The 15,732-nt window shown below is 32.7% G+C and overlaps 1 protein-coding gene across 2 annotated transcripts in view; it reads left to right on the forward strand.

Annotated features, from left to right (window-relative positions):
• Positions 1-15,403, forward strand: part of LOC145684062 (apolipoprotein D-like) — a 69,060-nt gene extending 53,657 nt beyond the window's left edge. For both annotated transcript variants that reach the window (XM_081755902.1, XM_081755903.1), the window contains exons 3-6: positions 271-401; positions 6,707-6,798; positions 12,076-12,171; positions 15,199-15,403. In XM_081755902.1, coding sequence (XP_081612028.1) covers positions 271-401; positions 6,707-6,798; positions 12,076-12,171; positions 15,199-15,338 — 459 coding nt within the window. In that variant the 3' untranslated portion in view covers positions 15,339-15,403. The remainder of the gene's footprint in view (positions 1-270; positions 402-6,706; positions 6,799-12,075; positions 12,172-15,198) is intronic.
• The last annotated feature ends 329 nt before the right edge of the window (positions 15,404-15,732 follow it).

The following is a 15,732-nucleotide window of genomic DNA, read 5'->3' on the forward strand; positions in this document are numbered from 1 at the left end:
TATTACTCTGTGAGAACTTGTTTCAAATATAGAACTTTCATATTATCTTTTAATTAAGCATTTGGAGTTCTATATCATTTTGTATCAGTAAGTAGACACGGAACATGATCTGCAGAATGATTAATAAATCTAATGTAATCTAGTCACGTCTTCTGTTTCTATATGTGATTCATAACAAAATTTTTTTTTTTTTTGATAGAAAGCAACTGAGATTAATATCTAGCCACAGATTATTTTCATGCTGTTTGGTTTCAAATCTTTTTTTTTCAGTATCTTGGTATCTGGTATGAAATCGAGAGATATTTTGCTGTGTTCGAATTTGGTGGACGTTGTGTAATAGCCAACTATACGGACTTAGGAAATGGAAAATTTGGAGTTATAAACAGGCAAATAAGTTCATTGTAAGTATAATAACCATTCTAAATTTCATGTAGATTGCATCACACACATTATGACTGTTTATGTTGGAAGGTTGGGACACTCTCAGAGAAATTGGTGGTTTTAGATTCAGCACAAGTTCTAATAGAAAATGTACCTGCAGTAATTTATATAAGCTGATTTCATTAGATCTTGTAAAGCTAGAACCGAACTTGTGTTGAAAATATTATAATGCATAAAAAAAAGAAAAGAAAATGAAATCTTTCAGTTTAACGTCCCACGATTAGCCCTTTGAGGCTAAGCGAGACGGATGATTAAGGCAAATGAATAATGATGAAAGCGTCGGTGGAATGAGAATGTGGGAAGAAACGGGAATTCCCTAGAAAAAACACAGGTATGATGTAAGCATAAGAATAATCTTGTCATACTTTAAAAACTGGAAAGAACAAATCAGTATTTACACAGCTCATATAAACAACAATATTGGGAGTAACAGGCTGTGGTGACTCAGTTGTAGAGTGCTCACCTCTGACGCGTACGGTCCCCAATTCGGTCTCAGCTCCTACCAAGTGGGCTTCGTGGTGGACAAATACCGTATACTATAATTATATGGGGTTCGATTCTCTAGCCCCTGTTCGGGAAGACATATAACTGTCCTGGGTTCGCGTCCCTGTGCGGGAACGACATTTATGACTGTATAGGGTTCAGGAGTCTATGTCCCTGTAAGGGTTTAGCCATAATAACTGTACGTTCCTGTTAGTACAGGTGTCATCTATGATTGTTCTGGGTTCGTTCCCTGGTTGTCTCCATTCGGGAAAACACCTATAACTGGTCAGGATACGATCCATGGACGTTCCCGTTCGAAAGGCAGCTGTCTATACAGTTCAGGTTCGAGCTCGTTAGTCGTCCCTATTTAGGTTTAACGTTGGTTCGGAACTTCTACCAAAACTGATCATATAGCCATTGGATAGTACGGTTCGGAACACAGAGTTCGGGTCAGAACATTCTGGAAATTGACATTAAAGGCAGATTTTAATTGTTCCTCCTATGCCGATACAATTTAATAGTATGAATATCATTATGTTGTATAAGCATTAGCCTAATTATGCTGGAAAGGAAAAGTAAATTGTTCTGTTAGACTTTAAAACATAAATTTAGACCATTGTAATTATTATGGTAAATTATTGTGATACGTGCGATTATAATATTTTAGTTTTAATTAATAACACTGAAACTACACAGACACAAATTAGATTACACTTTCGCACTTCGATTTAACCAATTTAAATATGGTATAGTAATTTTACGCTTGGCCCAATAATCTTCATTACGATCGCGGGAGTCGCGAATGTTGCGGGCTACTGGTTGAACTTCATTATATTATTTGATTCCGTTATTTCGCACTTTCATTGGTCACACATATTGATATGGATGAAAGAGGATTTCTGGGTGGTTCCATGGATGTGCAGTTGAAGTCGGAAGATTGAATTTCCATATTTTCCCAATTCATGTCTTCTATTCAGATTATCTTGGAGCTAGCTTATGAGAGTAATTCCGAAGGCTTCTTGGTTTTACTGTTTACATTTTTCTTATTTAGATTAAAATGTTTTAACGATATTTTACTGTTAATAGATATGTAAATCTATGTAAACCACATAGTGTACGTGATTTACGTTGTACTATTAAGATATTGCACCAGCAACATAAGTAAATATACTAATTTTATGGTTACACGTTGTTTCTCATCTTCCTTTCAAAGTTAGACAGGTCTGCTTTTTCTCCTTAGCTCTCCGTGCTTCTACTAAGCGGAGGGGCTCGCAATGCAACCCATTGATGTCAGAGCTAAAATTAACGATGAGACCTTCTAGTGGAAATTTACTCTCTACGTTACATTTCAGCACCTTGTTTGGAGAAGTGAGAGGGCTTTAGGCGTCGCAAGAACACACACACACATACACATAGTCGTCTGTTTGCGAAGAGAAAAATTCTTAGAATTGCTTTTACACGAGGTTCATTAAAAAGTTAAAGATTTTGCACTGGATTCTTATGGCATTGCCAATAATGTCATAGTACATGGGTATTCTCGGGTCTTCTTGTTTCCTCCCACTTTCGCCATTCCACGATTATCATCCATCTCATCATTAATCACCTTCCTTATCCTCGTCACAGAACAATGGGACGTTAAACTCAAATATATTGGCAGTATTAGAACAATGAAAGAACAACAAACATATTATAAAAATTAAAATACAGAAGTTTTACAGAAAATACTTTTCTTTTTCATATGTTGTTAAAGTGTACCTCAGTTTTAACATCTTTCAATAATGATTTGAAAGCGGGTAGTTGAATTTTTGATTGACTTACGATGTAGAAATGAAAATAAATATGAACAGTTTATATTTTAAAACAAATAATAAAATAAAAATAAAAGTAAATATAATAAAAAATATAGTTTAACTTTTAGACCACAACTGCTTTTTTCCATAATATCGTTGAAATGTTGAAAAACAAACCTTATAAAGCATTCTCTTATTCAGTTTACCAAACTGTTTCAGTAGACAATTTTCGTCTTTTTCACTATACAATTTTCGTCTTCATCGGTGGAAGATTAGACTTTTGAGCTGCCTTTATCTCGTCAGTACAGAATATAATATACGTAGATGAAATGGTAGAAATCTTGAATACTTTGAATAAAGATACAATCACCTTTTGATTAAAACTTGACAAATAAATAAGTATGCATTTATAAAGAAAATATCGACAGTAAAATCATTCAACGCAAAACTCTAGTCACTAACTAATTAAGTGTATGGCTAATAAACCAGAAAGTTCAATGCCGCGTTCACAAAAGCTTTCCATTTACTTCTGTTCTTAGCCAACTGATTCAATTTCTACTTTGAATTCCTATTTCTGTGAGATCCATCTTGATATTGTCCTCATATCTGCGCCTAGGTGTTGCTAATGATCGTTTCTCGATTGAATTTCCAGTTAAAACTTTAAAACCATTCCTACTTTCTTCCTTTCTGGCTACATTATCTGCTCACCTGAGCCTCCAAGACTTGATGACCCTAACAATGTTACTCTAAACATTGAGGAAAAGATAAATGAAAAGCGTTAGTTGCTTATACTTCTTGGTAAATATAGAAACCCACAACAAAGTTCAAATGATCATGCAAATCTTCTCAACTTGTAACCGGAAATACAAGCAATTTATGTAATTCAATACCAAATAACTTTAGAAATATTTTTAAACAGCTCTTGTAAGCTATATGAATGAAGATATTGAAACAAGAAACCTAATTTTAACATTATTATCTTTCTTCACCGTTCATATTTGTAGATAGATATTGAAGTTTATCTAAGAAACCACCGCAGTATAATTGCACGTGTACTGAAGAAGCCGTCTGGAAGTTTACTAAAGAACCCGTAGCTTCCAATGTAATTACATCAGGTAGACAAAAAATATCTCTCTGGAAGTTTATTAAACAAATCATAGCTTTCAATGTAATTGAGCCAAGTAGACAAAAAATATACTTCTGAAAGCATACTAAAGAGATCGTAGCTTTTAGTGTAACTGCATCGGGTATTACAAAAGATATCTCGTTTTATTTATAATTGGACAGTGTTAGAGAAACATTGAAACTTTGAAAATTCCCATAAAATTCATCTCTACATCAAGGATAATTCAAATATATTCTGATTATCTTTAAGTTTCAGCCCCCTAGCATTTACGGCCTGAAGATTAAAAAGAAAAATATTTCTAGGCAATTGAACTAATGCATATTGTTGTGTTCTACACGTGCCTCATATTTGTCAACAATACCTGCTTCTCTACTATTACTAAGCCAAGCAGACGACGAGTATAATCGACATCAACATCAATATCACAGCGAAGAAGATCCCCTATATCACTCTCCACAAAGACCCACTAGAATAACCGAGGATTGGCTTTAAAACTGACTGCTCCAGTACTGAAGTTATGTCTTTGTTCATACCTAAACTTGTCTCTTAGCTTGGCTGAGCTCTGAGGGACTTATCCATCCTAAACCTCTTAGCTTTCCTAGCTCTGACCTTCCTCGCTCACTTAGCTAGCCTGGGCTCAGTGAGTACTTAACCACATTCCCTTTGCTTGCGAGGGCACTGGAACTCTTCACTGCAACTCCTTAGCTTCCATGGGTTCTGGAATTTTCTTTCTCATGGCTTGCCTGGTCCCTGGGACTCTCCACCAAGCAACCAACAAACCATTACAGAACATTCTTTGGTCTCCGGACCATGATTTTAGAGATACTTATGTTATATTGTATATAACGGAACTTTTAATAATAAAAATGTTGTGGGAGAAAGTCTTTTTACATGGTAGAAGCTCGGACTCAATCCAAACCTATTGACTTGGATACTCTATTACTCTATTAAGTAACTAGAAAGTGGACTAAAACTTTTTAGATACGTGCTATTGACTATATTTTTTTCTTTCCTTTAAAGGTAGAAATAAAAAAAAGATTGTATGGTAGGAATTTATGCTGCAACCTAGATCTGGGAAGAATACTTATATCAAGAACACAGAAAACATGACCGAACAGGGTTCTAAATTACATGCACCATTTAATATCCCACACTTAACGAAATACTCGGGACGAATAACAGAACACCCTGATCATCTTTTATGCTATTCGATCATTCGGCACTATTTCAGTAGTGGTCAGCTGAGAGAAGGAAGGAATTACTCCCTATGTATTTAAAGGATGTTGCATTAGACTTAATTCTTCAATTAACAAATCAGAATCAATTGGATGTTGAAACTTTTAAAATTCCCATATAATTCATATTTGCATCAAGAATAATTCAAATATATTCTGATTATCTTTAAGTTTGAGCCCAGTAGCATTTATGGTCTGGATATTGAAAATAAGAAAAACTATTTCTAGGCAATTGTATATATATGTGTGTATATGTATATGTATGTATGTATGTACATATATCCCCCTTCCCCTCCCCTGCCGTACAAGTAAAATGATGAAAACATCCCAGGCCCGAACCTTACGTATGTTGAAAGTTTGATCGAGATCGGTCGGGTGGTTCAAGAGTTGTTAAGTTTAATTTATTTTCATGTATTTCCCTTCCTCCCCTCCCCCTCCTCTAAGAACTACCGTCAAAGTGAAATGGTAAAAAAAATTCCAAGTTCGAACCTCATCTATGTTGAAATTTTGATTGAGATCGATCAGGTGGTTCAGGAGTTAGTAACTCACGAACATAGTCACTTTTATGTTTGTATATATTGATTTTAGTATATCTTCCGCTCCCCTACATTCCTTCGTCAAAGTGAAATGATAAGAAACATTCCAGGCTCAAACCTTATCTATGTTGAAAGTTTAATCGAGATCGGAATGATGGTTCAGGAGTCATTAAGTTTTACTTATCTTTTTGTAAGTCCTCTTCCTCCCCCTCCCCTACGTTCTACCGTCAAAGTGAATAGCTAAAAAACCCCAGTCCAGGACCGCTTCTATGTCAAAAATTTGATCGAGATCGGTCGGGCGGTTCAAGAGATTAAGAATCACAAACATAGTCACTTTCAATTTTATAATATAGATAGATTTCGAGTTAGTAAAACCATGTCTACTATTTTTAGATTCACTGAAAACTTTCAATTTGTTCATTCAAGACGAAGTTTTTAACCTCTTTATACGTATCTGAACGTAAATTTTGTCTATTTTCTAATTATAAGTGTTCTTATAGATATTCTCAAGACAGTAATAATCGAAAACTAGTGCTAGTCAGACTTCATACTCAAGATGAACAGTTTCAATTTTGTAAGTTACCTGTTCAGTAACTACAATCATAATATTTGATTATAATCAGAACTTTGTTAGACATATCAATTTTTTGAGTAACTGATTCTACATGTTTCTTACGCATCTACTTATATCAGGCTTATTTTTTTAGGCCTAACGACACCTAAACATTATCCCGTATAATTAATGAATACCAAATAATTTAACACCAATTAGCAGACGTTCCCTTTAATATTATTCTGTGTCCCCACATAAACTGATATAAATTATAACGTACGTATATATAAAATTTAGATGTAAGAACCAATCCATTTTATAATGTTGCAAAAGCTACAAAAAACTCAATATATTCAAACACATTATCTACCATTTTTTTCTTCTTTTTACATGAATTTACACATTGCCATAAGCAGGTACTTATTATTGCAATATTCTCCAATAAACTTCATGATCAAATTATTAAAATTTCGCGAAATACTTGTTTGTGTTCGTTTCCATAAGGGAGAATACATGAAATGACGCTTTTCTCTGTATTTCAGCTCTGGTATTAGAAGTACTATCGAAGGAGAAATACGACCAGTAGGGAAGTTGGATGAAGCCAAACTAAGTGTAAAATTTCCCTCACTACCAGGTATGCATCTATATCAAAATGTTTTCCAATATTCTTGATGTTTGAAGCTTCTGTTATTTTAAAGTAGAAATAGCATTTTCAAGGTAGAAGAATGAAATACATGAAATGTTTATTTACTTATTTATTTACAGAGTTTCATACAGCCAATTGACTGAAACTAAACAACATAACAATAACAAATAAAATAAAATAAAATAAGATAGAAACAATAAAAAATAAAGAAATACAAACACAGAAAGTTCACCTATAAATTTATAATGTACTCTTTAGCTGACTTCTAAAGTTTTGTTCAGAGATAAAAATATTACATCCTGTTAGCAATGTATTGTAATAATGCGCTAGTCTATAAAACAACGAGCGTTTTACAATTGATAATCTAGTTGTCTCATAAGTTAACAAATTACGAGAACAAGCTTGCCGGGGAGGAACACGAAAGTTAAGCTGTGATAGTAAACATTGAGAATCAATTTCACCATTGATAAACTTATATAGGTAAAGTAGGTGTACAGCTCGGCGTCGTTTGTCTGGGACACGTAAGTTCATTAAAGACATTATTTCTTGTTTCGAGTGGTCACGTAACTCGGGAATTCTAAATCTAACTATGGCTATAAATAACCGAGTCAATGTGTGATAGGTAAGTAGGTACTGCCATATTCCATACAGGTGAATAATATTCAAATGATCGGGGAAATATAAGCCTTATAAAACATTGTAAGGGCAGGGAGACTTTGTATTTCGGAAAATCTACAAAGTAATTTCATAGCTCTGGATGAGATCGATGAGATGTGATCCGTAAAGGAGGGTTTTTCATCAAAGACAACACTTAGATCGTTTTGAGATGACACACATTTAATAGGTATATTGTTGACATTGTAAGTCTGAAGAAGCAGATTCTTTTTTAAAGAGATAGACAGGATAGAACATTTGTAGGGGTTTAAACTTAAATTCCACGTAGTACACCAGTTACTTAGCGAACTATGGCAGCTTGCAGTAAAGAAGCATCATCTACAGAGTTAATGAATAGTTATTCTTATTATCTACTTCAAAACAGTGAAATACGTTAACAAAATTATCTGTAACCAGCGTGGGACCTGCTGAAGGTTCACGAAACGCTAATTATAACTTTTGTTTAGAATTTCGAACGTTACATGCATTTTACGACGGTGTGTTGCATAATTTACAAAAACAGGAAAAATGCATATTTATCTATAGTTACTCTGATTACAAGGGTGATAAACAATAATGAAATTGATCGATGTTCGATATTAGAACCGAGAAAGACTTTGAAACAGAAAATGCACATTTTTAAACAGATGGAGAAAATAAATAAATAAATAAATGAAAAACGAAAAACTCTGTTCGGTTTGTATGTATATAAATATCTGGTGATGTGCTGCCTTCGAGTCTAGGACTACTACGCGAAGGCAGCACCAAAAAGAGATTTCGAAAGTTATCAGTGGTATCCTTCAAGTAATTTAACAACCGGTTCTATGATCAATATAGTAAGTTGACTTAGTGTTATTACTATATGATTATATTATTATTATTTATTCTAATGACACTAATAGTGGTAACTAAGATTACGTCATGTCGCATACGCCTTATGGTAATATTTTGAATATTGATTTTTTAAAAATAGTACTAGTGAACCAATTTTCATTCGTACGTTCTGAATCTAGAGGTGAAGAGGCAATTTTAACAACCAGTTCGAGCGAAGAGATTAGAGAAGAGATTCTTTGAATACATATACTCATAACATTTATACACACACACACACACACACACACACACACATAACAATATAACATATGCATATAACAATAAATAAATAAAAATCCTATAATAAAGGCCCAACACCTCAGTCTGTGCATTATGTTATATTACTAATAGTAAACAACTTCGCTAATAGATGTTAGCACCTGGGGTATTGTTAGCCTATCTAATTCTAATAGATGTCTCTATTTACTCTATTGGGTATTATATTGTGCCGCCAATTTGCCGATTTAAAACTATTAGTATAAATAATGAAACAGCAAAAATCTACAGCTTTATATGAGGAAGCAAAATATTAAGGTTAAAGGGATTATATTCTCTAGACCTATAAAACGATAAAATATCTATCTTACTTTTATAATTAATAACATTTATATCATCATCACACTCCATTTTATTTACAAATAACTAACACAATGTTCGTTATTCGTAGGGGAAGAATATAATTATAGTACGGAAAATATCTTAAAAAAAAAAAAAAAAAACTTTTTTCGTTTCAAAATATTTGGTGATGCAAATTTAATTTTTAGTGGAGTTACCTATAATTCCACTCAATCGCTTCTAAATGACGTTTCCTTTAATATCTTTTCGCAGTTTCAAAACTTAATAAAATAGACTTTTCACGAGATATTCATTTTCTGTATGCTAAATATATAGTATACAAATTTCGAGGCTGTTAAAACAAATTGGTAATAATATGACAAAACTTTAAATCACCCTATGTATGTCTCGGTGTGAACATAATAGACATTCTATTTTCTCACAGTTTAAGATATATAGAGAATATTTGAACGAAATTTCAACTTCATAAATCTCTATAACTTCTTTCTCCATGTTCTTAGATATTGAGTTTCAGAAAATTCTGTCTTAACCATGATCAAAAGCCTGAGAGAAACATTACTGTAAAATTTCATTTGCCTACGCTAAATTGTTTCTCATATCTGGTGAAAGGCGGAATAAGTTAAGGGTCACATTTCGTTAAAACTCCGTTTTATCCTAAGTCTAGAGTTCAATGGAAGAACTGTATAAAATTTTAAGTTTCTTATGCGAACTGTTTCAGATATTTGTTAAATGAAACAAATCCTTCAAGACCTCTTTCTCTTCGTAGAAGTAGCTTTCTTTAAAACTCTGTTATCCTCAGCCCAAAGTTCAAGAATAACATTTGTATAAAACTCTGTAAGTTCCTGCATCCAAGAGTTCTGGAGGTCCGGTAAAAGTCGAAGAAAAAGTCTAACGACTACTTTTCCAATTAAGATATATTTCATGAATTTTGGATCTTAATGATTAGCTTAGGGCCAATTATAACGTTTATACTTACAAAATTTCAAGTTTCTGAAAGCAATAGTTCCGGAGATTTACTGAACAGCGAAAAGAATTCAATCCGTTTCTCCTTCCTCATGTAAAAGTTGTATTTCGAATATTTTAACTATTTCTAGCCTCATGATTGGGCAAAACATCAATAATATCATTCATTTTCTGCATCTAACACTTCTGGAGATCCCATAAATGGCGAACATATTTTTTAGTCCCACTTTTCTTTCAGTGGAGGTCGCTTTTCGTAAAATTTTGTGTTGCTCTCAGTCTAAGGTACAAGGAGAACATTTCTACAGAAATTCAAGTTTCTACTTTTAAAGTTTCGAAGACCTAATAAATGACGAATGCTACATTATACAGTTCTTTCCCTCTTGGATCGCATTTCAAAATTATGTGTTCACTGGTAGCACTTGTACAAGAATTCAGTTGTTTTGGAAATGTTATGAATGGGGTTCGGATTCATATTCTCTGAAAACACCAGAATATGCAGAATGTACACTAAAATTTGCGAAAATATACACTAAGCTATGCAGTAAAACGATAAATATACACTAAAATATGCAGTAAAGATGTAAATATTTAATAGCCCTATCCTATAATTTATTTTGGAACGTTATCATATGTGCTAATAGAAATAAGCTTGTTCAAGGTGAGTGAGTCACAGCGCTAGAAATTGGTGTATATGTAAGAAAAAGTAATACATAGAATCGTGGCTATATTTATGTTAAAACAAAGATTGAACACAAACTAATAAGCATAGATATTGATTTTTCAATTTTCTGTAGAAAATGTTTTTGCCTGTCACTTAACATATTACTGAACAGAAAATAATCTTTCAGTTTGATAAGTTGTTGGAGAGCAACACTTTAACGCTGTCACTCCTGAGTTTAATGAAATAATGGACACATATCAGTATGTGGACAAATAACTTGCTCATGCTATGTCTTCGGTGTTCAACAGCCACATCAATGGACTTCAAAGCAAAGTACTGAAAAAGTATCCTAAAGCTCTCTTTACGCATTGCTATGCTCATGTAATGAATTTAATTATTGCAACAATAAATGCAATGAATGAAACAATCATTGGAATACAAGAAAGAGCTCAAACTCTCTCTTTCTCACATTCTCCAGAGATCACATGAACTTTCTGCTTTAATGTTGGAAGAGCTACTATCATTATTTTCTACTCGATTGAATTTTACCTCTAGACCTATGCATACGGTTAGTGGAAACAGAGAAGCTTTGATCATGTTAGTGAAGTACAGACTTCGACAATTTGACGGCAATAACAGGTAGAGGATATGGTGGCTTCCTTAGGAATCTTGAAAATATATTTTTAATAAAAAAGGTTTTGTTTAATCTTCATATTTGCGATTTTACATGGTAAATCATTAAGTGAAAATTTTTATTTAGAAGTTGTTCGGGGTTAACAGATTTTTCCTTTATTGCCAACGTCCTAAATTCTAAGTCAGGAGACGCCACTAACATTAATTACACACTGAAGTCTTTGTTCATGGGAGATTCCTCGGAACATTTTGTCTCACTCTCTGGGTTTTTTATGTTTATAGAACCTTTTACAATGACTAATTTGGATCCATTTTTTCAATAAACTAAAGTAAATATTATATGAATACTGAAGTAGTTGTTGCAAGGATTGTAGAGATGAGAAATTTCCAGAAAAATTATAGAAATAGTTTGGAAAGTAAATTAATTTTTTTTAGATCCATGTTTCATTTTAATTTCGAGTTTTGTAAAAATGAAATGAAATGAAATCTGTAAGTTTTACGTCCCACGGTTATGCCGGTTAGGCTAAAGGAGACGGTGATAATGAGAGATGAGTGAAATGGTGGAATGAAGAAAGTGGGAGGAAACGGGAGTACCCCGAGAAAACCCACGAGCACGGTGTTTGTCCACCACAAAGTTCACTTGGCGGGGGCTGGGATCGAACCCGGGACCCCAAGCACCAGAGGTGAACTCGAGTTTTGTAGTTGCACATACTTTAAGCAATGATAAAATAAGAGAACTAAAACTGATAGTTTATAAAGATAAGTTTATATATTGTCTTGTTATACAATTTTATTGTTAAATAAATATGTATGTTCGTTTAGGTATATTTAATAAGCTCTTTGACTTGCGTCATGCTTTTTCTGTGGTACTTGTTTAAAATTTTAAATACTTTAACTTTTTCCAGTAACTGTAGATGCTCCTTATTGGGTTTTGGATACTGATTATGGAAACTATTCTGTTGTGTGGTCCTGTACAAGTTTCAGCAGCCTTTTTAGCACACGTGAGTAATGCTTAGCAAAATTTCTAAGTTCTCTTGAGGTTGGGAGAAGAAAACTGTAGATTGTAAAATAATTTCTATTATAATTATTTTGTTAAAGGGTAATTTCACGTATGAAAACAAACCGAAGTATCTATATGAATTTAAACCGAAAACTATATATTTTGTGACTAAATCAATATGTGGAAAAAAAATAATAGAGTACAGAGTACAGTTACTAATTATTTTGGGAGCTGTGTGGAATGTTTTGGATTTGGTCATACTTGAAATAGTCAATAGTATGCATTCAGAACTTCGATAATTCTTAACTGAAAGATAATTTAAAAATATTAACTGAACGTTTTCATTTCAAATCCCTTTTTGATTTTAAAAAGCTGGAAGAAGACATATTATCGGTGAACATTTACAATGATTATACGAATTTATATATTCTGGAGAAAGGAGATTTCGTAAACCGCTGCTTCTTAGACTTTAAAGGGTGCTTTGGAACTTTATTTATTTCAAATATTATAGAACTTGTAAAAAAATCTGGGTTGATTTATTTCAAATTTAACATTAAAAAAAAAAAAAAAAAAAATAAACTACAAATTCTGACCAAAGCATATACTATTTAATAAAGAATATCATTATGATTTCGGCAAAGTATCTTTTCCTTCATCAGACACATTATAACAATCTCTAAGACTACAACTTATATATCTCAGGAAATGAGAGGAGGTCATATCTAGAAACTAATAAGAGAAATTACTTTCATTTTTAACAATTTTTAATTGATTATGTATTTGCAACTTTTAATGATAAATCTTTCACTTGAAAGCTTCCCCTTAATTGACACACCTGTATTATTTTAAAGAACAAATTTCACTTTCGAGAACCTCAAACTTTTAATTGGCTATCTGCTATTCAATATACCAGTATTACCTCTTGTTTCCTTTTCCGCTTTATCCAATATCCTTCCCGATACATTATGTATATTTAGTTCATTATTACAGATCGTAAGTTCCTTGCTTTCTTCCTTTTGTATCCATTCTGCTTCTTCTCATTTCCTTACAATGTTTCTTCTTTTTCTTTCCAACCTTTCTACACCTTCCCAGTTTATTTCATGTCCTATCTCCTTCACATGTTTATATATTGCATTACTGTTATCCTTTTTCATTTATTTATTTATTTATAGCACCAAAGCAATGTGAAACGTGAATCTACAGCTTGTTGTGGAATTTGAAACACATGAGCTCTTTCGCAGAAGGAGCAAAGCTAACTATTTAATGACAACTAAATAGGAAAATTAAAAGGTTCATAAGAAAGAAAGAAAGAAAGAAAGAAAAAAACGACAGCTTTTGCGATTAGGAAAATCGAAGCTTGTATTTATATTTACTAATTGTTGGTTTTATTGATAAACCTATGAGTAGATTTCGGTTTCAGCTTTCGGTGCCATTCAATGCTTGGTGCTTGTATTTATTACATTGAGTTGGGTGGAATTAAGGGGGTCTAACTAGGTATAAGAAGATTAGGGAGCTATATAGAGTGAAAGATTTTAAGCTAGAATGTTACATTTATTATAATGTATAATTTTCAAAATTTATTTCTTTAAGTAATGGCTTCTAAGAGTAAAAAAAAGACCTCAAGATAATATTTGTTATGAACAAGAGAGGCACATGTAAAACAACTGTCTCTAGGCATTAATTTCTTATTGTTGCAAACAACAGCAAACAGTAATTGCACACGAAACAATGGTCTATTACATAAAGTAGTTGTTAAGCAACAGTAGAAACACTAAAATATGAGACTACTGGATCGTTGCTCACTTTATCATGTGGTGATAACGACACGATTTGTTGAGCATTCTTAAAGTGATTTGAAGCTACCAATAAATTGCTGGAAAATGTTAATATTGACTATAACGAACAGGCGCCGTACAACTTATTACTTGAACATCAACGCGAGAGTCATTTTATACGTGATATGTATAAACACTAGCATTGAAGAAAGGAACATGAACACCCATAAAAAGGAAACAATTGCGGACACTGAAATGGGAAGAAACTTTTTTATTTATTTATTTATTTTTTTAGCACCACTATTATGAGTGAAATGTGTGTTCAGCTTGTGGGTGGCTGGGCAGGAGTGCTTTCAAAGGAAACGAAGAAGACTTGGTGAATACATCTCTTAGAAAACAGAAAAAAGAATATTCCTTTGTCAGCACATGACAACAACGACAAATGCTACAACGCTGCAAAAGTATCAAAGTATAATTTGGAAGAAGAAATGAATAACAGATTTGCTTGAAAATTATGAACAAGAGATAATGCTTAACTTACGAATTGTATTACTAATACTTTTGTCAATCGCTACAATTATTGTTCGGCCAAGTGGCTTATCTCTCTGCCTAAGAGATTTACAAACATCATATCTGAAGGACGACTAACAGGTTTTACTGTTCGTTTATGAATCTGATATTACCCAGCAACTACACAATAAAAATGTGACGGACAATTTCTTAACAAGTGAAAGATTCCTTACCAGACTAGTACTCGCTAAGTTTAGTAGAATGCAATATGGTTTATCATTATTGTTTAATGTTCTATTAATAAACCCGTTAGTTGGTGGTATCGTTTCGAAATAAGCAGCAGAAAAGTTTCCTTCTTCCTAAGTTCACGAAGTAGCAAAATGCATCTCCAAAATTATTATTTTTTAAAAATTGATTGAGTACTTCCGTTTAATTTTTTTGTGTTTTTCTTCACATCTATATTTTAAAAGCTTCTAGGTGCTCTTCTTACTTGTACAAAATGTCCATTTGTACCTGTATAGTATATTGTTATCAAGAATCATTTGATAAGGCTTTCAAAGATTCACAGACATGCACTTTCTTTCTGTTGGAAATGTAAATATTAAGAAGTTAACGTTTAATGAAAAGTGTGACACGTCTCCCTCGTGAAAACAATGATTCAATTGTAAAAATATATATGATAACCTATTTCTATGTTAACATATTAATATTTCTAATTTATTTCCTTTTCTTTGTCTAAACAGGAAATGTGTGGATTTTAGCAAGAGAACGAGTACCTGCATTGGAAGTGATGCAGAAGGCTTATTCAGTACTGGATAGGAACGATATAAGCCGAGCTTATTTCATCAGAACGGATCAGAGGAACTGTCCAGATGTGTTTTAGTGCTTTAAAGTTTTTTTTTACAGAACTAAACTGGATGAATTTTACACTACTTCAGTCAAAGACTACACGACTTCAAGAAAGCCGTTTGGAGTATGCACGATTTTGTGCCATGTTATCTGTCTGTTTTCTAGTAGCTGCAAGAGTTCCATTACTAAACAACTCTATAAATTAACTGCAGAAAAATTAGATCTTTAAATTTTAGAAAAAAAAATACAAGTATTGAATTAGAATCTAGAGACTCAAAATGCGTGAACAATATTCTACATAAAGTCCTTACTGATGCAAGTAGTTCGATGCATAGAGCTTAACAGCTATTGTAAAAGTGTTCTTGATTAAAATATTTGCAAACAGTAATACTTTCTCGGAAAATTATATATATAAATAATAGTACCAA

The sequence above is a fragment of the Thermobia domestica genome, chromosome 4, assembly GCF_964235325.1.
Source record: "Thermobia domestica chromosome 4, izTheDome1.hap1.1, whole genome shotgun sequence".
NCBI lineage: Eukaryota > Metazoa > Arthropoda > Insecta > Zygentoma > Lepismatidae > Thermobia > Thermobia domestica.